The sequence below is a fragment of the Callithrix jacchus genome, chromosome 18 (assembly GCF_049354715.1).
Source record: "Callithrix jacchus isolate 240 chromosome 18, calJac240_pri, whole genome shotgun sequence".
NCBI lineage: Eukaryota > Metazoa > Chordata > Mammalia > Primates > Cebidae > Callithrix > Callithrix jacchus.
In genome coordinates this window covers 43,077,173-43,100,560 of record NC_133519.1, presented here as the reverse complement: position 1 = coordinate 43,100,560, position 23,388 = coordinate 43,077,173, and the positions used below count along the sequence as shown (strand labels likewise).

The 23,388-nt window shown below is 40.4% G+C and overlaps 1 protein-coding gene across 1 annotated transcript in view; it reads left to right on the top strand.

The window, feature by feature from the left end:
• The first annotated feature begins 85 nt into the window (after window positions 1-85).
• Window positions 86-23,388, top strand: part of NIBAN1 (niban apoptosis regulator 1) — a 153,077-nt gene continuing 129,774 nt past the window's right edge. Inside the window, exon 1 of the mRNA XM_035279523.3 lies at window positions 86-252. Coding sequence (XP_035135414.3) covers window positions 198-252 — 55 coding nt within the window. The 5' untranslated portion in view covers window positions 86-197. The remainder of the gene's footprint in view (window positions 253-23,388) is intronic.

The following is a 23,388-nucleotide window of genomic DNA, read 5'->3' as shown; positions in this document are numbered from 1 at the left end:
ACCTGGAGGAGGCGCCCAAGAAGGCGACGCCTCTTGCCTCTTGCCTCTCGCCTCTCAGAGGAAGTTTACCCTTATTTTCAGAGCCAGGGTCACCGTCCGATCAACCTCCAGGAGTGAGCAGCGGGCGCGGACCAGATCGGCCAGTCCTCCCGGCGCGGCTGGGCAGTTACCGCGCTCGGCACAGGCGGTTCGCGGCCATGGGCAGCTCGGCCTCTAGCCAGCTGGACGAGGGCAAGTGCGCCTACATCCGAGGTACGCCCGCCCGCCCCCCAGAGGCCTGGGGAGCCCCCCGACCCTTGTGCCAGGCTGGCCACCGCGGCCGAGGCCCCAAGGGGCGCGCCCGGGCCCTCTCCCTGCAGCGCGCGGCGACCCCGACCTCAGCCCGCCCGCGCGAGCCAGGTTTCCCTCCCCAGCCGGCGCGCTCCGGCGCGGGTGTGGACCGGGGACTGGGAGGTCTTGGGAGCCAGGCAGGTGCAGGATGCGGGTGGGGACTCCGGCGCTCCCGCTGCTCCCGCCGCCCTGGAGTCAGGGCCGTCCCGTCCGGCGCACCTCGCCCTCCCATGCCTGCCCTGGACTGAGTTCTGAGCGGTTTCTGAACGGGCCGCCGGGAGAGCAGCGGGGATATCCCTGGTTTCTAAAGATTCCCCTGGGGATTCCCGGCAGCTAAGGCAGAATTTCCCTCTTAATAATGTTGGCCTGGCTTTGGAAAGCGCGGGCTTCGCTCCCACTTCACTGTAGCACTTGCCTGATGATTTCATCAGCGGCAGAAAGGATCCTGTCATGACGTTCCTAGCCCCTGCCCTTCCCTTCCCGTCCCGGAGAGGCGCGAAGCGAAAGAGGAACACTGGTGCGCTTCGTAACGGTCGCGAAAGTTATAGATGGGGAGAAACTCATTTAGGGAGACCTTCAGAGGTGTGGGGACTCAGTAGAGAGCGCGAGGCAGAAAAAAACCAAGACCCAGACCGAACTGAACTGCAGGAAGTCCTGACTATCTCCTGGGTGTATTTGGCCTCCCCTCTTCCCACCTCCCACCCAACCTTGCCTTCCACCACTACCTAACATTTGGTTATCTTACCAATTACTGCCCTTCCCTGCCCCGCCCCAACCCCCACCCTCGGCTTCAGAAATACCTTCTAAACTAGGTATTAAACTCTAGGTCTGTTTGGCCCGTGAGTTCTTTTAAGAACATTTTAAAAGGGTATCAAATCAGAGCACTTGAAAAGCAACGGACATGATTTTCCAGATTCCTGCCCTGGTGGTTTTGGAGGTAAAAGATCCTCAGCAGCCCATAGTGTCAGGGGATAACACTTGCTCAAGTATCACTTGCTTTTGTTTGTTAAAAGGGGGAAAGCTGGATGATTTATTTATATTAGTAAAAGAGCTGACCTAAGCCTAAAAGAAATAAATGAAGCCTGCCTTAGTCTTAAAAATGTGGTTACATGCTCGTGTTCACCAGTGTGTGGGGACTGAAAGGGCACTGCAGCAGAACATAGTGAGAAAGGGCTTGCATTTGATGTTAGCAAAGTTGGGTTTAAGGTGTTTATGTAAGACTTTATTTCACTGGAAAGATTAGGAGCATCTAACGTAGAAGGATGGCCATCTACACTAACCATTTGAAGTTAAGCAATGTGAAGGATTAACTTGCTTAAGGAAGACTTCCTGGTCATGCCAGTTGTTGCTATTGATGCAAACACTGTACTCAGATAATAAGAAAATGTATTACCTTCTTTATTCTGAAAGCATTAAATTATTACACATACAAAAGCATGTGGGAGTTAGGACAGGTGAAGAACTTGTAATGCATGTGTTTGAGTAAAACTATAGCACATGGTGTGATTTCATTACATCCCCAGCCTTGTTCAGTTTTCTCTCTTTGTTCTATATTTAGGAGGGCACTTTGAAGGTATGTGTAGTGGGAGAGGGAAGAGAAGAGTTAGTTAGAATACCTCCAGAGAACGCCAGGCGTGGTGGCTCACTGTAATCCCAGCACTGTGGGAGGCCAAGATGTAGATCACCTGAGGTTGGGAGTTCGAGACCAGCCTGACCAACACAAAGAAATCCCGCCTCTACTAAAAATACAAAATTAGTTGGGTGCGGTGGCACATGCCTGTAATCCCAGCTATTTGGGTGGCTGTGGCAGGAGAATTGCTTGGACCTCGGAGGCGGAGGTTGCAGTGAGCTTAGATGGCGCCATTGCACTCCAGCCTGGGCACAAGAGTGAAACTCCATCTCAGAAAAAAAACAAAATAAAACCTCCAGAGAAAAAGACTCATCGCTTCATGTGAGTATGGTAGTCTTGCCAAAAGAGAAAAGAACCTTGGAAAAATGCGTGGTATTGTACATTGTTAGTGCGTGAGCAAACGAGGGTCATGGGGCCGTGATTTCCTGATGATTTTGAAGCCCAGTTTATGAATAGAATCGTAGCCCTATCTTTACCTCTTTGCCCATCTTTTAGCCTATAAATATTCTCAAGCTTTGATTCAATTGTAAGCAAAACGATTGAAAGTATGACAGTAAAGTTTAAAAGTACTTTTATGACTTGCTTCTTGTAAAGTAGCCATCAGTGAAATAGATTTGAAAGCTCCTGAAGCTGAGACAATAACTTTCTTTTAAGCTTGATAAACTTTGCTAGCAAGGAGAGTAGCTAGTCAATATATTTTGAGTGACTTTTTTTAACTTTATTTTGTATGCATTATAAGCAGCTGTATGACGCTGACACTGAATCAGCCCTTACTTGTTGTATTTTGAGATGGAGTCTCGCTCTGTAGCCCAGGCTGGAGTGCAGTGGTGCGATCTTGGCTCACTGCAACCTCCACCTCCCAGGTCCCAGTTCAAGCAACTCTCCTACCTTAGACTCTCAAGTAGGTGGTATTACAGGCATAAGCCACCATGCTCAGCTAATTTTTGTATTTTTTAGTAGAGACAGGTTTCACCATGTGGCCAGTCTGGTCTTGAACTCCTCACCTCGTGATCTGCCCGCCTCGGTCTCCCAAAGTGTCGGGATTACAGGCATGAGCCACTGCTCCTGGCCAGCCTTTACTTTAAGATAAATCATTTAACAGCTGCCATTCCTTGTGTGCCTCAAAACATCTATGTCATATGGATGTTTCGAAAATACATAGTTTCTTAAGATTTAGTTAATCTCCAGGTAAAGGTATATGAGCTATGTTAAGGAGTTACTTCATTTCTAAAGATGTTACTTTTGGAAATTGCTACAATGTTCACGTTTCTTAAAACAGAATAAATTTTTAGGATTGTTTCTAGAGGCCTTTCCCTAATGTCCCTGATGTTTCTATTAATAAATAATACTGAGACCAACTTGTGATCACGTAAGCCATGTCATATGTTAGTCTTAAGTGATGCTTTTAGCACTGACCTAAAATAATCTTTTTTTTTTTTTTTTAATGAGGAAGAAAGCTCAGATTCCAGGCCTCAGTGGTCAATTTGGGTGATATTCTCTCTTTATGCCATCTTTTCTTTTCTTTTTTTAGTTTTTTGAGACAGGGTCTCACTCTGTTGCCCAGGCTGAAGTGCAGTGCAGTGGTGCAATCACAGCTCACTGTGAGCCTTGACCTCCCCTGGCTCAGGTGATCCTCCCACCTCAGTCTCCTGAGTAGCTGGGACTACAGGTGAGTGCCACCAGTCCCGGCAAATTGTTGTATTTTTTGTAGAGATGGGGTTTTGCCATGTTGCCCAGGATGTTCTCAAACTCCTATCCCCAAGCAGTCCTTTCATCTTGGCCTCCCAAAGTGCTGGGATTACAGGCATGAGTCACCATGCCCAGCCTCTTTTTCTTTAAAGCTTTTGGTATGCCCGAAATTAAACTATAGCTTTAAAAAAATGCCCAAAACAAAACCAAAAAACCCCACAATGTGTTTTCCTATTTAAACAATAATCTTATTTCCCTTTAAAAATTACCCTTGAATTTCTCATGAATCAACAAGAAAACAAACCTGAAAGCTCTCCCCTATAAGAAGTCCTGTGGAGGACCAGAAAAGTACTGGACAGTCAGTGCTGCAGTTGAGAGCTGTGGGATACACAGATCCTTGTGGGCACTTGCAGGTCTGCCAGCAGCAAATACCAGTTAGGAAGACTGTTTCCCCCACCAGATTTATTAGTGCATAGTCAGTTACACAATATATAAAGGGCCCAGTGGCTTCCTCCGAATGCTCATCAATGATCTGATGCTTTCAAAGTAAGAAATGAGTTTCAGCTTTAAAACAGCACATGTTTTTCTCAGGGGAGTTCACCCTTATTTATACAAGGGTTAACTTAGGTGGCTAGATATAAAGTTTAAAGTGATATGTCTAGAATGAAGATGCCCATGGAAATGGGCAAGGTGGAGGATGGGAAGCTGTACACATCTGCAGTCTACTTAGTGTAGATGCATCATTCTAGTCCACACATTTGCTTCTTCGGTCATAATTTGTTGGTGGGAGATGGGCATAAGAACTGGTCTGATTTATTTGAATATTTTTGGTAGTGTAATCTTAGAGTCCCAGGTTGGCTAGTAATGGCAATATACCGTGATGAAAAAATTAGGAAATGGATTATGGTAGATGCTGTTGTATGTCAACCAAAAATCCTTTTCCCATTCCTCTCCCCGCGTTTTCTTTTGAGACAAGGTCTTAACTCTGTCACCCAGACTAGAGTGCAGTAGGACAATCATGGCTCACTGCAACCTTGCCTCCCTTGGCTCAAGCAATCCTCCCACCTCAGCCCCCTGAGTAGCTGGGAGTACAGGCACGTGTCACCATACCCAGCTATGTTTTTTGTATTTTTTTTTTTTGTAGAAACGGGGTTTCACCATGTTGCCCAGACTATCTCAAACTCCTGAGCTCAAGTGAGCCACCTGCCTTGGCCCCCCAAAGTGCTGTGATTACAGACAGGGGCCTCCGTGCCCGGCCCCCATTCCTTTTTCTGAAAGAACTCCAGTTTTTTTTTCAGGTATTAAAACTCCTGGCCAGATGTGATGGTTCATGCCTGTAATCCCAGCACTTTGGGAGGCCGAGGTAAGAGGACTACCTGAGCCCAGAAGTTCAAACCAGTCTGGGCAACATGGCGACACCTCGTCTCTCTAAAAAAAAAGAAAATCCCAATGTTGCTCTCTGTTTCAGAGATGCTAGCCCAATTTAAGTCCCCTGAAACGTCTGTACCTGTTATGGTGGCGGTGGTCTCCTTGCCAGTGATGATTATAGTATCCGTGGGATTATGTTGCCATCTGGTCAGTGTTACTTGAGGGGAAGTTTGCCAGCTGCTTCTAGGTGAGTTTTCGTCCCTTTTGAAAAGGAGGCAAACTGAAGGGCATTTCCTCTGCTTCTTCTTTTGACTTTGTTGCATCTGTGATGTTAGGCCTGCAACTGCTGTTTGGATTTTTTTTCTTTAATTTTTATTTTTTGAGACGGAGTTTCGCTCTTGTTACCCAGGCTGGAGTGCAATGGCGCAATCTTGGCTCACTGCAACCTCCACCTCCTGGGTTCAGGCAATTCTCCTGCCTCAGCCTCCTGAGTAGCTGGGATTACAGGTACGCGCCACCGTGCCCAGCTAATTTTTTGTATTTTTAGTAGAGACGGGGTTTCACCATGTTGACCGGGATGGTCTCGATCTGTTGACCTCGGATCCACCCACCTCGGCCTCCCAAAGTGCTGGGATTAAGGCTTGAGCCACCGCGCCCGGCCTGCTGTTTTTATCTTGATGAGCAGGAGGGAAGCTAGCGTAAAGACAAAACCAGTACTTGGAGCACTGCAAAGGTGAAGTGTCTCAGAGAAGAGAAGCGAGATCCCTGACAAACTTTGCTAATAGCCACCATATACTAACCCTGCATACTTTGTATTATGAGAGCCACTAAATTCCACTTTGGATTGGGATAGTAGAAATAGCTAGTTATCCCCAATATCATTCTCCCCTGTTATGTTTAATGATAGAATCCCCAAATTTTAGCTGTCCACATGGAGTCCCATAATAAAAATATTTTCCAAACTCCCTCACAACTAAATGGGCTCACATAACTGAGTTTTGGCTGGTGGGATGTAGATAGAAGTGCTGTTCTGGAAAGTGACATTAAGGGAGAAGGGTAGGACCATCTTCGTCCTAGTCTCCACACTGCTGGCTGGATTGTAACCATGCCTGAGCAGCCATCATAGACTGTGAGGTGTCCTTTCAAGAAGAAGCACATGTAATGCAGAGTAACTAGACAAAAGGAGGTGAAATTCCCATGGCTTCATAGAGAAGAACCTCCACGCCAGCCCTGGACTATTTACCACTGGACCTTAATAAGAGAAAGAAACTTCCATCTCCTTAAGCCAGTGTTATTGTGGTTTTATTGTTATCCACAGACAAACCTCATTCTAACTAATACAATTATCTTCTTTTCACTTGTGGCCAAAAGCATCCTAACCAGTACACTAAATGCTGCCTTACTGGTTCTCCTTTAAGGAAAATTAATCCAAAGAAAGTAGGCAGTGGGTAACGATTATACCATTAGTATTTGTCTCAGCTCTTAATTTGTAGAAATGAATAGGCTTTTCTAAGAAGCGAGAAATTGCAGCACCTCCAGAGTAGTGGGTATAGGGAAAACAGGAGGGAGAGGGCCACTATGAATAATGCACGAATGCATATTGATCATTTTATATTTTCAGTGAAAAAACTGCCTTCAAGCATACTAGACTACCAAGGAAGCTAGCAGGAGTTTCAAAGAAGGAAAACTACTGCAAATTAGGAATTGCTAGCATCAATAATTACTTTCTATTTCCTTTGGTCTTTGTGAATTGAAACTAAAACTTTAGAAATGGAAAGCTCTTTAGGAAGCCAAATCTCATGTTGCAAAGCCATAAAGGATTTTGTGAGTCGTGAGTTTCTTAGAGTCAACCACAAAGACAGAAAAGACAGTAGACGAAGACGGATTAACATTTTCTCCTGTACTGGTAGAACAAAGAGTGACTTTCCCTCTTGTGGCTTCTAATACAAGCCTTGATGAACCCCTTAGAGTTAGATGATGAATCAAGCTTTGGTCTTGATGAAAGACTTCTTTTTACTCTGGACGTCGGCTGTAAAAGGGCCACATCATCAAAGGTGCTCTAGTAATAGTAACTACTAGGGTGACAGTAGTAATTTTTATTATCCTTGACTGTGAGCCACTGAGCTGATTGTAGTTTTACTCTATTGTAATCTCTGGGAAGGTCTGAACTGGGTTCACAGGTAGAAAGTGACATAGCAGGAGCCCAATTTGTAAAGGTAGCTTCTAATTTCATTAAAATAAATGTACTGTGAACGTTTTACAAAATACGCAGTGTGGAGTATGGGAGGGGATTTTAATCTCCTAATCAGAAATGTTAATTTTTTGTTATATAGCTGGATAACATCACTCTAAGAGATAAGGTACATATAACAATTTGCACTGTGAAATGGGAAATGAAGTCAGAAGTGAAGATAAAAGCATAATGGAAAGCAAGGCAAAAGAATAAAAGTACATTTCGTCTGCTATAGTCTGTTTAAGGCGCTCTACCAGCAATTCAAAATGGATACACGTATGTACACACACACACGCACACACACACACACACACACACAGAGAGAGAGAGAGAGAGAGAGAGAGAATTAAACAGAACCCCAAATGCAATACAGATTTTCTCCTTTGAAACTGGAAAATTCATTTTAAAAACAGACTAGTAAGATGCTGCCAATGTGAAAATGCATGCCAGCTTTTAAAAAGTGCCCCCTGCCTTTGGTACTGTATTTTTTTTTTTCTCACTTAGAGAAGAGAATAAAAACTTTAGAGATAGGAAAGCAATTAATTAACTTTTGCAAATTACAAGGTCTAGGACCTAAAAAAGTTTGTATTTCTATGCTTGATGTTGCAAGGGATGCATCTATAGGATTAAAATAAATTAATAGTTTTTACTAGGAGCCCCAAAGTGACTTGTGAAAGGTCCGGAGTCTCAAGGAATGTTGGAAGTAGGGTAAATATCTCTATGCCAAACCATGTGGATTTTTTTTTCTTTTTCCTATTTGAAAACTCTTTTCATTTTAAAAGGAAATACAGGCTTAGACAGCCACACAGAACAAATGCATAGCTTAGTGAATCATAAGGCAAATACTTAGTAGCCACCACCTAGGTCAAGAAATAGAAAGCACTTCACTAGCCATCAAAGGAGCCTTCCGTGTGCCCCATCCCAGCTCTAGGCCTCTGTTTCTCCAGAAATGACCAGTATTTTCAGTTCTCTATTTTTGCCTGTTAAACTACCTCAGAGATCCTGGTTCTTAAAACAGGTATTTGTTTGCTCACAGTTCTGCTGAAATGGGTCTAGCCTGGGTGGTTCTACTTTTTATTTCTGCTGGTGGTCACTTCTGTGGATGTGTGCCTCTGGTGAATCAGTTGGTGGCTGGACGTAGCTGAGAAGGCTTTCTTTTTCTCCAGGTGGGTTTTCTAGATGACCTCTCCAATAGGATACTGAACTGTTTAAATGGTGGGTCAGGATCTTACACTGCTAGAGTGTAAAAACATGTAGAAGCTTCTAGGACTTCTTGTGGCTTGGGTCTGGAATGGTGCTGCATTACTCTGCCACATTTTGTTGGTTAAAGTGGGTCTCAGAGCCAGCCCAGATTCAAGAGAGAACTACACACAGGCATGAACACTGTGAAGTATGGCAATGTAGGGGCTCCCCTGGTGATAGACTACCACCCCACTAATGCTAGGTTTTATAATAATGTCTCCCTCTATTTCCCTTATGGTTTCATCACCCAACTATGTGTTTTTAAATATAGTCTTAACCCACTCATAAAGATGTCTCTCTCTTTCTTTCTTTTTTTTTTTTTTTGAGATGGAATCTTTGTCACTGAGGCTGGAGTGCAATGGGGCAATCTCGGCCCACTGCAACCTCCACCTCCTTGGTTCAAGCGATTCTCCTATCTCAGCCTCCTGGGTAGCTGGGATTACAGGCACCTGCCATCATACCTGGCTAATTTTTGTATTTTTAGTAGAGATGGGGTTTTACCATGTTGGTCAGGCTGGTCTTGAACTCCTGACCTCAGGTGATCCACCCACCTCAGCCTCCTAAAGTGCTGGGATTTCAGGCATGAGCCACTGTGCCCAGCCCAAAAAAAAAGTCTCTTTTAATCTATACATTTTTCCTACATCTTTTACTTGCAGATTACCTGTTGAAAGACTTGACCTGTTTGATATGTAGTGTAGAGTTTTCCACACTCTGGAGTTTACTCATGGTGCAGTTCCACACATTTTTCCTGTGTTTTCTACAAGTTGACAGAGATAGTAAGATGTGATCAGTCTCAGAATCAATTCCCCCTTTTGTTTAACTTTTATGTTAATTTCAGGGGAAGAGGTACAGCACGTGCAGGTTTGTTACACAGGTAAATGTAGTGCCATGGGGGTTTGTTTTACAGATTATTTCATCACCTGGGTATTAAGCCTAGTATCATTAGTTATTTTTACTGATCCTCTCCCTCCCCCTACCCTCCACCCTCTCATAGGGCCCAGTGTCTATTGTTCCCTTCTACCTGTCCATGTGTACTTATCATTTAGCTCCCACTCATCAGTGAGAACAAGTGGCCTTTGTTTTTCTGTTCCTGCATTAGTTTGCAGGAACCTCCAGCTCCATCCATGTTCCTGCAAAGGACGGCATGCATATGTTCATTGTAGCACTATTCAAAATAGCAGAGATATGAAACAAACCCAAATGCCCATCAATAAAGAAAATGTGGTACGTAAACACCATGGAATACTATGCAGCCACAAAAAGAATCAATCCTTCTGTTAAGAGTATAGGTGGTGGTGTGTGTTCTTCATCTGAAGGCACATAATAGCTGGCTATCTTTTTTTTGTGATATTAGTAGCTGTTTTGTTGATGCTCATTGCTGAGACCCATTAATTTATTGGGGGTTGAAAAATGGTGATATTTTAATATGCCATTTTGTTATTTGTTAGCTGGGATAATTTGATAGAGCAATTCTTGCCATATCTATCATTTGGTTACCTAGTATTAATAGTTCAAAAGCAGGAAAAAGCCATTATCTTTTCCTTTTATAAGTTTTCAAGATATTTTACTGGTTTCTTGTCATCCTTTAAAGCTGATCAGTTGACTATAAAAATCATTATGAACTCAGGAATTTCATTTTAATTCTTATTTTACTGAAGCTCCATTTTCCCATCATTGGCCAATGAAAAACTCTTCAAGTTGGCTCCGGAGTTTTTAGAAATTACCCCAGTAGTATTTGATAGCTCCCTTGCCACCTGGTAGGTCAAGATCTTTCCTGTCCCATACCAGGAGTAAGCAAAATCTAGAAGAAACTCTGGTTTCTTTTAGTGGGAAATAGTATTTCAGTATTACAACTTGAGTCTAGCTATGTTCACTGTACAACTGGGTTGGCCATTATTTCTGGACTTTTTTTAGTGTACAGTACTAGGGAAAATATATCTTTTTAATATTATATTTATACATATCCTTTTCTACACTGAGAATCTTGGTTCTTAAAGGCACAGGCAATGATAGAATTAAATATACTCAAATTTTCATTTGCTTTATCATACCAAATACAATGGTCTCAGAATAATAATACAAATACTGCCATCATCAATTCTGCTTATGGAAAGCTGTGGAACAAATTACCTTTAAAATCAGAAACAAAATTTTTGTATATGCCAATCCAATTCTTCCTCAACTTTATTTTATGATTTTACTACATTAAAACATATAATCATTATAACTATTCTCTTTTCTCATTCACTCTTTGTTTCACAATTGTTATTTAATGCATCAGTCCTTATGTTGGTGTGTCTCTGGCGTTTGGAGCTCATTATCTAGTAGATTCCTTAAGAAGCGCTCATGGGAACTTAACAACGTATGAAGGTAGGATTAATTAAGTGGCTCAGTGATACCACCAAAAGCCAGCTAATTTCTTTCTACTGTCTGTGGCCCAGCTCTCTCATGGTTGAAAGGTGGCTGCAGCAGCAAATGGTATCAAATTCTCAGGCACAGCAATGTCCCAGAGGCTAAAAAGAGATCTATTATTTGAGTCTCCATATAAAAGCAAAGAAACCTTTCCCAGATGCCTTACTAGCAGAGTTTCCCTTACATCTCACTGATCAGAATTGGGTCACACATTTCTTCCTAAGCCATTATTGGCAAGAGTATGAAACTATCATGATTTGGTTAGACCATTCAAGATGCACCTCTGGATTGGGGTTCGGGCCATTTCTCTGAAGCACATGGTTATAGGGTGGGTCATGGATACCCAAACAGAATCAGGTTTAGTTAGCAGGAAGGAAGCATAATGGCTATTAAGTAGGTAACCAACATTACAGATTTTGCTAAGTGTCACGAAGGGATTAAAAACAGCACTGAGTTAGAAAACTGTTGGTGGCAATTGGGCGTGGAATTGAGATATACTTGGCTGTGGTATTCAGAAGGATAACAAGTTGCTCTGTGTGTGAAGAACCAGGGGGAGTACATTTTGGCTAGAAAGAACATCAGATAGAACGGAGAGGAGGAGAAAGTACTTGAAGGACCTGAAGAAAGGGTGTTACATTGGGAGTGTAGTGAGCAAGAGGGAGAAAGGTTTAATGGGAGGGGATGCCTGTTAATATTTTGGTATTTTGTTGCCTGGCCAGGCATGGTGTCTCATGCCTATAATCCCAGAATGTTGGGAGTCTGAGGCAAGTGGATCACCTGAGGTCAGGAGTTTGAGACCAGCCTGGCCAACATGGTGAAACCTCGTCACTACTAAAAATACAAAATTATTCAGGTGTGGTGGCACACACCTATAGCCCCAGTTACTCGGGAGGCTGAGACAGGAGAATTGCTTGAACCTACGGGGGTGGAGGCTGCAGTGAGCCAAGATTGTACCACTGCACTCCAGTAAGATAGAGCAAGACTCCTTCTAAAAAAAATTTGTTTCCTGTCTGCCACCACTAATATGCAAGCTCTATGAAAGCAGGACCTTTGTCTCAATTCATTGCTATGAAATGAATAGCACCCTCAGAAAATAGATGAATGAATGTCTGGTTCACGGTTCCTGACTGATAAACATTTGCTTAATGAAAGGATGAAAGGAGAAGAAAAAAATTAAACTGTAATGAATATCTTAGAAAGTAAGAGAAGAATTGCATTTGTAAAACAAGTTCAGGGTGTGATGAAACAATAACAGAATAAGAAAGAACTCCTGGAAATTAAAAATCTGATGATTGACATTTTGGAAAATCTAATTGTTGCTTTGGAAAATAAAGTTGAACAGATCTTGCATCTAAATTCTAAGATCTAAAATTCTTATTTATTTTACATTAAAACAGTACATTTCAGTTGTTATTAACTTAATTCTTCTCTCTAAAAGACAATTTTACGTATGTATACTTCAGATATTACACATTTGCCATAGTTGCTGATAAAACTTGTTTTTATTTTAACTTTAAGCCTCTGTCTGCTTTGCTTAGACAATAGAGCACAAAGATTAAAAGATGGAAAATAGAAGAGGCAATAAAAAAAATTAAAGGGTCAGTCAATATCGGACTAAACAGAAGTCCCAGAAAACAGAGAATGAAGAAAATGGAGGGGGAAAAAATTATTAAACAAGTAAAAGCTTATTTTCTAGGACAGAAGATCATGTGCCTCTGGATTTATAGGGCCAAAGAATTCCTGGACTTCACTCAGAGCTGGAAATAGTTCATGTTCCCATCATCCAAAGTAGAAAGGCCTTGTAATATGTAGGTATGGGTTAGAGTTCTCAGCAGTAGTGAGCAGAAATTAGCCCTAGACTAGAAGGCTGCTATGGACCTGCTCTAATAAAAATTTAAAAGCAAACCTCAAATAGATCAAACTGATTCCAAGTAACTTAACTGCCTGCTTGAATAAAGTACAGATTCTTTATAGAAATGCAACATACCCATTCAACAATGTAAAATTCACAATATCCAGCATCCAGTTAAAAACTATCATAGTAGGCAGAAGAAACAGGAAAATATCCACAACTATAAAGAAAATAATAGAGATAGACTCAGGAATTACAGACATGGTGAAATGAGCAGACAGGGATGGTAAAACAGTCATTATATGCTCCATGTGCTAACACAGAGGCAAACATGAGCATGGTGAGAAAAATGGAAGATATAAAAAAATCTTTCTAGTGTCCAGTCTTCAGGAAAGAGCAATATGACTAGTGTGTTTCTGTAGCCTGCTGGAACATCTAGGCAGAATGTAGCTGTACTGACCTGCTACCAGCATTCTCCATGGACCTGGGAGAGGAACGAAGCAGCCTGCAGAAACGGAATGTACACAGGAAGCTGCTGAGGTGGTGCTTGTCTGGAGCCAGGGCAGCTGAGCAGGATCAATTCAGAAATGAAGGAAAATTGTGGATGTTCCTTTAAGAAGCACATCATTATTAGTGGTCTTGTGTCCTTAATTCTGCTTCACACACAGAACAAGTGACAATTTCCATGATTAGCTAAAAAGAATTCAGAGATTTTCCAAATTTGGATTGAATGTGTTTGTTTAAAGGATTATTTCCTGTGTAATTCATGCTGAATGAGTGACACAGGAGAGGTTGTCTAAGCAAAGCAGATGCAGGCTTAGAGTTAAAGCCAAATTTTATGAGGAACAATGGCAAATGTGTAAGATCTGGAATATAAACATTAAAATGGTTTTGTTAGAGAAGAGAATTAAATTAGTAACAGTAATTGAAATGTACTGTTTACATTTAAAGTAAGTAAGAATTTTACAGCATGACTAAGACCTGAGTATGTTAACTGAGATGTTAGTTCCTAACTAAAATGCTATCTCCTGATCTGAGAAATGATAGTCACTGTAGTAAAAGCTAACATTTATTGAGTGCCTACTATGTGCCAGGCAAATAAATGTCTCAGATAAAAGGTAATAGGATATCAAATGCTCTTCCAGAATTCCAAGTATGCATAGCTTTTTCTTTAATGAAAAGGAGTATCAGCTTGATAGGATTTGAACACTCACTTAGCTGCTTTAGCTACCTTAATTGAGCTAAATCCTTGGTATAAATGGAAACATTTACTAAACTTTTAAACTTTTGATTCCATTTCCATTTCCATATCTTAATTCTAAATTATTTGGTTATTATTATTTTCTTTTTTAGGTAGAGTCTCTCTCTGTTACACAGGCTGGAATGCTGTGGTGCGATCTTGGCTCACTGCAACCTTTGCCTCCCAGTTTCGGGCGATTCTTATGCCTCAGCTTCCTGAGTAGCTGGGACTACAGGCTCCTACCACCACAGTTGGCTGTTTTTTCTTGTTTTGTATTTTTTAGTAGAGACAGAGTTTCACCATGTTGGCCAGGTTGGTCTTTAACTCCTCAAGTGATCCACCTGCCTTGGCCTCCCAAAGTACTGGGATTATTGGCGTGAGCCACTGTGCCAGGTCTTTGGCTACTTTTTGAAGTGGATATTTTCAGTGAATGAGATGGTAGATTATAAATAGCTTAATCTGGAAATTAAAATTCAGCTACATGTTAGCGAAACGTAATATGGAATTTACAAATAGGCCAAAGCAGCCATTGCAGCCACTTTAAACTAACTTTAAATAAAATGATACCTTCGTGCAACTTCTTCATTATCAAAGAAAATATTTATATTGAGAAGTAAGGCATACAATTAAAAAATAAAAAAAAATGGAACTTTCACCTCTGTAAATTAGGCACGACAGTTTCCTGAGGACTCGCTGAATCTGAAGTTGGATTCTCTGCAGATTTTGGACCTGTCGACTGGCTGCCTTCAGTTTCTCCTACGAAAATGAGGACAGTAGTAATGCCCAGTCAGAAAAGGAGGGTCAGAAACGAATAATATAATGTAATAAATGTGATGTTATTCTCACATTTCCCAGTCCTACCATTATGTTAATCTGTTTTTACTATCAGTAATGGCATCAGGCCTTTGCAGAGTAAATAATTGGCTTTCACATACTGCTGAATAATACCTATCTTACACATTTGTTCTTCAGACTAATTAATGTTTCAGTGTTTAAACCCAATGCCTCTACAGAAGCAATGGCATTTTAATGTGTTGGGACACTCTAGTATTGTAATTAGTACTAATTAGATTCTTTTCAACAGCTTGTTGAATTTACAAATTACTGCCTGTAAGGTATTCGGCTTTATTTATTCATTATGAAAGAGTCAAACACAAGGGTTTAAATAGGCACCTTTAAACAACTATTCTCAAGGTCCTACACATACTCCTCCTCTCAAACCAGGGAAGGGCAATAGGAAGACACCTTTTTCAGGAAGGTTGTAGGGAAGAGCAACCCCAGTGGTATGCTAGGAACCAGCTCACACTGGCTGGCCAGAGCTGAATCCAGGCATCTTTTCATAACTCAGAGCTCAGTGACATCACATTGGTAGCTTGAGATCAGCCACAGTGGGAGTCTTTTTGTGTTGTTGTTGCTTTTTGAGATCCAGTTTACCAGCACATCGCTGCTGGTGTGTTTCTCTTCAGTGCGTGGAAGCTGGTTAACCAGCGGTCTGTGGCCTGAAGCCATGTTTCAGTTGGACATTAATTAGAATGGACTAACTGCTGAAGCAGCCATCCTTCAAAGCTCAGTGGCTTGTAATGATTTATATTTCACTCATCACACTATCCAAGAAGATTTGGTGGGAGCGTTAATAAAGGGTGGTGGACTTGTGTGTGGACACAGACTCTTTCCATCTAGTGCATGGTACCATGCACCCCTTTGGTGGTTTGCTGAAGCCTATGGACCTCTTTTTAGAGTTACATTTTTAAATGAAAATAAAAATACAGAGGATTATAAAAGATGAGTTTTATTGAACTGTAGTTATCAAAATATTTTTAAAATCTGTGATATGATAAAATCAATGACAAGGTCTCATGGAGTTTAATAACTGTGCATTTGAAGAAATGCTGTTCTAAGGTATCCAGCAACTTAAACATGCTATGAAAACATCTATGAGCTCTGTTGGTGACAAAGTCAAAAGTACTGCTAAATTCCACTGTAGTTTGTTCAGAATTAGAGGAAATACTGAATTTGAATTGAAGATTAGTAAAATACGGTGTTCTTTTCCTCCATTCAATGTTTGGATGGCCTGAATTCTATCCACAGGGCCCATAAGGGTCTATAGGCCCCAGATTAATAATCCTTGACCTGGCTGGGCATATCCCAACACCATAGAAGGCCCAAATTAAGTGGATCACTTGAGGCCAGTCCCCCGGGCAACATAGTGAGACCTTGTCTCTACAAAACCAAAAATGAGCCAGGTTTAGTGGCACGTGCTTACAGACCTAGCTACTTAAGAGGCTGAGGTAGGAAGATCGTTGGAACCCAGAATCAAGTGAGGGTGCAATGATCTGTAATTGCACTACTGCATTCTGGCCTGGGCAAGAGTAAGAACCTGCCTCTTAAAAAAAAAAAAAGAAAGAAAGAAAGGAAAGAATCCCTGACCTAGTGGCTAGTGGCTTCCTGACTCTTAAGGCCACAAATATTTTAGGTGGATACTGTGCATACCTCTGCAGATAAGGGCAGATAGAAAGTGGAGGATTATGTGGGTAGATTTTGTGCAACAGGCCTGGAGGTGGCACACATTATTTCTGTCCAACCTTCTCATCTCCACATGACATACCCTTCCTTTGTATCTTTCCCATTGCCAATTCCTGTGAAAAGTCTTATCCCTTGTTTTTATTGTCACCTTTTCCCTTATATCACCCTCAACATGTTGAACTTAACATTTCAATGAATAGATTTTTTTACCTTAAGTGGATTCTGATTTTGAAGGTAGGCTATATGCTTCATTTTTATTTATGCAAGAAAAGTCGAGGCCACGTGTGGTGGCTTATGCCTGTAAACCTAGCACTTTGGGAGGCTGAGGCAGGTGGATCACAAAATCAGGAGATTGAGTCCATCTTGGCCAACATGGTGAAACCCCATCTCTACTAAAATACAAAAAATTAGCTGGGTGTAGTGGTGTGTGCCTGTAGTCCAGCTACTTGGGGGGCTGAGGCAGGGAAATCACTTGAACCTGGGAGGCGGAGGTTGCAGTGAGCCATGATCGTGCCACTGCACTCCAGCCTGGTGACAGAACAAGACTCCATCTCAGAAAAAAAAAGTCGAAGCCTTCTATGTCTATTTGTCCAATTCAACAGCCATTAGGGACATATAACTAATGAGCACTTGAAATGTGGCGAGTCCAAATTAAGATAGGATGCAAGTTAAAAATACACTCCAGTTTTGAAGTTTTAGTACAAAGAAAATGTTAAATATTTAATTAATATTATTTAATAGCAATCACATATTGAATTAATACAGATTTGGCCCTATTATTGGGCTAAATAACATATATTAAAGCTAATTTAATCCTTTAAAAAAATTTTAATGTGGCTTCTGGAAGACAAAATAACATTTGAGGTTAACATCTATGGTTCAGATGATATTTCTTTTAGACAGCTGTTCTTGAATAAAGATTCAAAGAAGATTCATGGAGCTGCATGGAATCTTAGAGATAAGCATCTAATCCAACTCTTTTATTGTAATCCCAGAAGCCGAATGAGCTGTTCCCATCTGTCTAGCTAGTAACAGCACACGTAGGACTGGAATTCAGGTCTCTACACTCCGGGTGCTGAGCTCTTTTCATAGTCCATGGTATCCAACCAAACCAAACCAAACATTTCCTAGATTTCAGTTTCTGGTTCAAATCAAAATATACTCTGATTCTGAGTTACACATAAGCACCTGGAAAATGACAAGCCTTTTTTCCAATCTAATGTATTTTCAACCCTAGTCTTAAAACTGAAGTATAATTTCCCTGTCCCTGAAGAACTGCAGGCACAAGCAGGCAGGCAGATGGGCTGGTACTTGACTCCCTCATGATCCCAGTTAAAAGAGGCCCTGACGTCGTTTACCTTTGCCCTGGTCTTCTGCATTTCCCTCAGCTGAATGGTTAAACTCACAAAGAAATGCTAAGATAGTCTTATCTCTTCTGAGTTTTCTCTTAAAGGGGAAAGATGTGAGAACCTAGTATTTCACAGGACTAGCCTTTTTTCCTAGCCAGGAGGTGGCACAGTGGGTAGCAGTTAAGGGAAATAATGGATGGGTTTCATTTTCTTTTGCCTCATTTTCTGTTCTTGGCTTTCACTCTAGACCTACAGCCAAATTACCAAGGTCTGGAATATTTTCTGACCTTTTTGTCTTAGAATATTCCCAGGTTTTCCGCACCCAACTCACTTTCCCTCTCTAACTCACTGATTTCCATAAAATCACATTTGAACCATAATGTATTTAGATAATGTTTCAGTAAGGGCTTAGATTTTTTTTTTAAAGTTTCTTTTCTTAAACAATGTAGTGTCAATACATAATCTTTCCCCCTTAGGAATTTTAAGTAATGACGTTCTCCTTGAATCATATAATTTGCAGTTGCCATTGAAAAAAATGTAATTACCTTATTCAGTGTTCTGCGTAAAACATCGTTACTAGACTGTGAGCTTGTCTCATTTTCTCTGAACTTTCTCACCATTTTCAGTGGTTTCTGGAATGTTAAATTCTGAAAAGTATGCCTTGTGACCCATGACAACTTTAGTGACTAACCCACTTACTGACACATTCATTATCATTATTTGGTGCCTTCACAAGAAACTCCTGAGGCATACTATAGTTAACTGCTTTGCTCATTGCAGATCATCACCGCTGTTGACATTAGTGGATGTTTGAGAAACGGAGCACAAACCTTCCTGTCTTTATATATTTTTTTGGAAATATGTGATGCCTTAAGGTGTGCTGATAACCAAACTCAGCATTTCTCCAGGGATATTTTTAAAGTTTTGGTTGTTCATTCAAAGGAGAAATGTACACATATGATGTATTTTGCAAATGAGCATAATCTTTACTAAGATATGTAAAATACACTTTCAGAATTATATTTATAGTATGTCTCATTTTAAGAAAAGTGGACAAAATAAAATGAACTTACAGAGCAAAATCCTTAAAAACCGTTGATCATAAAATGATAACTGTGCAGCTTTCTTGATTCAGTAGGGCATTGGCTCTGGAGGTAGAGTACTCAAGTGTAGATGATGGCCCCATCTCTTGCCAGCGGTGCTACTTTCTGCAAGTTGTCTCACCTCCTCCAGCCTTGGTTTCTTCCACTGCAAAAAGGTTGTGGTAAACAATCATTGCACTGATCCTTGTAAAGTACTTAACACTGTGATAGGGACATGAACTCTCAACAACTGGTAGGTGTTTTATCATTTATAATAGTATACCTTCTGCAATCTAAAGCCAAAGATTTTAAATAAAGTGTACAGTAAATAAAATACTTTTCTTTAAAATCCTTAGTCAGCCAGTCCCGGTGCCAGTTGGAAACAGAACTGAATTTCTATACATTTTCTATCATTTATGGAGTCGAGACTAGCAGGCTTCAGACTTAATAGATAGCATAAACTTCAGGGGCAAGTATATGAACTTGGTGCAGAAGGAGTTGTTTGAATTGTGGTTCTAGCACGTACCATGTGACTTTGGGCTTGTCTTTAGGCCTCGGTTTTCTCTTTAGTGAAATAAGTTGTTTAACTGATTGATTAAATCTTTTCAAAGAAACTTACTTAGAATAAACTTATAAACCTTAACTTGCAGCCTTTAATTTAGACCAAGCTTGTCCAACCCATGACCTATGGGCTGCATGTGGCCCAGGAAGGCTTCAAATGGGGCCCAACACAAATTTGTAAACTTTCTTAAAACATTATGAGGTTTTTTAAAAATGATTTTCTTTTTTAGCTCATTAGCTATCCTTAGTGTTAGTGTATTTTATGTGTGGCCCAAGACAATTCTTCTTCCATTGTGCCCTGGGAAGCCTAAAGACTGGACATTCTTGTTTAGTCCTTAAAACTTCAAATGTCATGGAACACATCTATTTCTTTTTCTTTTTCTTTTTTTTGAGACAGGGTCTTACTCTGTTGCTCAGGCTGGAGTGTAGTGGCATCATAGCTCACTGCAACCTCTGTCTCCTGGATTCAAGCTATCCTCTCACCTCAGCCTCCTGAGTAGCTGGGACTGTAGGCATGTGCCACCATACCTGGTTTATTTTTTCAATTTTTTTGTAGAGATGAGGTCTTGCTATGTTGCCCAGACTGATCTTGAACTCCTGGACTCAAGCGATGGCCTGCCTTGGCCTCCTACAGTGCTGGCATTGTAGGCGTAAACTACCATGCCTGGCCTATCTATTTCTTATAATGAGGCATTCATTTTGTGTCTTTCCTTCTAGTCATCAAATAGAAATATGTCCTGTTCTGTGAAACAGGATGAACAAAACAGACTAAATCCCTGCTCTCATGGGACTTACATCATGGAGGTGGTGGTGGGAAGAAATGAAATTAGGAAATAATAAGATGGCATCGGTACCAAGGATGATGAAGCAGGGAGGTCAGTGTGGTTACAGAGGAATGAGCAATGGAAACTGTGGGCAGAGACAGGGTAGCAAGGTAGGTGGGATCACATCTCAGGGGTATTTGTGCCATTGTAAGGACTTGGGCTTTTACTCTGTGTAAGAAGAGACACTATGGGGAGTTTTGAGCAGAGGAATGCCATAGTCTGAATTCTCTTACTGTTACGTAGAGAATAGACTGTAGCAGGGACAAGGGAGGAAGCAAGTCAGGCAGGAAGAAGCTAGAGCTGTGATCTAGGCCAGAGATTATGATGGTGTGGACTAGAGGGTAGCTGGAGGTAGTGAAACATGGTTGGGTTATAAATAGATTTTGGAGGTAGAGCTGACAGGATTTGCTGATGAAATATGTGGAATATGAGGTGGAAAAAGTGGCTTCAAGGATGACTCCACAGTTTCTGACCCAAACAAAAGAAAGAATGAAGTTGCCTCTTATTGAAAGAGGGAAAACTAGGGAACACATTTGAGGGAGAAAATGAAGAGTTCACTTTCGAACAGGCTAAGATTGAGATTCAAGTGGAGATGTCAGCTAGGCAGATGGATGTCTCATCTGATAATCACTGTCATTTGTTAAGTGGCATCCTTAATTACCTGTCAGGCCCTAGGTTAGGAACATTATATGTGTTACCTTATCTAAATGCTCATAATAACCCTCCAAGATAGGTACTGTTATCATTTGCAGATGGTGAGACTGAAGCCCAGGGAGATTATGACAAAGGCCACATAGCTAATATTTAATGCACATGGTTCTTCTTGAAGCCAAAGACCCACTCTTACATACAGTGTCACTCACTATGTAGCCACAAGAGGAGGAGGATGGGTGTCAGAAACACTGAGCCGAGTTTCTGCTCGCATGAAGAGTTTGCTATGTGGCTTATATCCATTGCCTCAACCTCTTTCTTTCTTAATTCTCATGGATACCTTGAAGGTTATTGAATTCAGGTCAGAAATAGCATTTACTATTTAAGGGAAGAAAGATGCTGATGATATATACTTGCAATATATTTTACTTCTGAGGATTACAAATAATTTTTAGCATCAAATACTGTAATTCAATGGAGCAGTAAGAACTGTCATGTAATGAAATTATTGTTTCCAAAGGAAATAAGCTTGGATGCTGATCTATGTCCATTATTGTCTTCTTTTATAGCAGAATTAGGCATTTGGCCATGAATTTTTATTTCTAGCATAACCTAATCTAAAACCAGCTTCTTATTCATGATGCTTACTGAGCAAGTGAAGTTTCTCAATCTATATTTCATGATAGCCTTTAGATGAACAAGCAGCAGTATAATTGTGAAGTTCTCATTTGCATAAGCATCTTCTTGACAGGCCATCAGATATCTTTATTATTCTTGGGTACATTTCATGGGCTGCTGAAAGCGTGCATAATGATCTCTAGCAATTCATCTTTTTACCTATCTTAATGGCCCTTGTTACATATCAGGAGAATGATGGAGTGAAAAGACAGAGTATCCAGGGCCTGCCTGCCTAGGAATATGGAGAAAATTACGTTGGGAATAAGTTTTATTAGCTCCTTCTCATCATTCATTTACCTTTTGTAAATTTCATCTCACTATGCTAAACAATCCTGGATGGCCTGGGAAAAAAGTTGTGTACCTTCTCACCAACAGGCTCAAATTCCTTGTTCATTGTCAAGATAATAGAGAACAATTATATTATCTCATGAGATCATCTTCTAAATTAACAGACTTCTCTGCACTAGTTAACAAGGTGAATGCATTTACTTGGGTTGAGGTTGGGTGGGGTTCTTTTATAACTCTTGTTTTTTCAAAATGATTTTGGAGATAAAGCAAATAAAAAATCATTATCTCGATAGAGTAGTTTTAAATAAATATTTGATTGAATTATCTTTTTATTGTTTCTTTCTTGGCCTCCACTCAACAATAATGATGGTAGTGACAGTTGACTCCCTGATGGTGCAAGAGACTTACCTCTGGCTGGTCTGTGACAGAGAAGGAACCCAAACCCAGTACTGCATAATTTTCTGTGGATATTGTCATCCCCAATTTCCCAGTTAGAAACTGAGACTTAAATTCTAGTCTGAGATTCTTCACTTGATTATGTGTAATTCATGCCCCTTAGCATAATACTAGTTCAATTTTAGTTGTTACTCTGAAGGAAAATGTTTTCACAGGACTAATGTCTCCTCTGCTTTCAGAGAGAAGTGCAGTGTGCTATATCTTACCCTTATTTAAACTTATAGTTGGTTGGTTGCACAAGCAGGAAAAAATCTTGAGTGGCCACGTGCCTCAACGGAAAGAGTGGAAAAAGAATTTAGGGCAGTCCATTTTTGGGTCCTTTTTGTGCAAGTTATATAACTGAGCCTCAATTCCTTTGTATGTGAAATGGGATAATAACTACTAATTTACATTTTGTTGTGAGAATTAGGTTATGCTGTATTCTGTTCATTAGGACTCAATAAGTGGTAGTTATTCTTATTACTATAGCCAGTTTCTTTGAACAATATTCCAATTTCAAAGAAAAGAAAATCTCTCACCAAATGTCAGAGTATAGTAAATCCAGAAGATTTTAGAATGAAAATTAGGGAAAAATATTAAAAGCCATTACTTTTTTTTCTTTTTTTGATCCTGTGCTGCTACACAAATTAACATAAAGCCATTACTTTTATTTAAATATTTTACGTAACAATTAATTCTGACTCTAAATTACTACACAAAACATGAAGAAAAATAGAAAAAAAGTAAATTATCCATGATCTTTCCATCTGTTATTAAGTAATATTAGTATCTATTTCCTTTCTCTTTTTTCAATATTTCATATAAATATATCCACATACATATAAATCAAAATTTGAATTATATTTTGTATAAATCTTTATACTGCTGTTCCACATTATATTGCAAACATTTTCCTTATTGTTAAATATTCTCTGAAATCTTAAGTTTTATTGGCTGTGGAGGATGCTGGCTGTGGTATATCCTATGATTTATGTAACCAT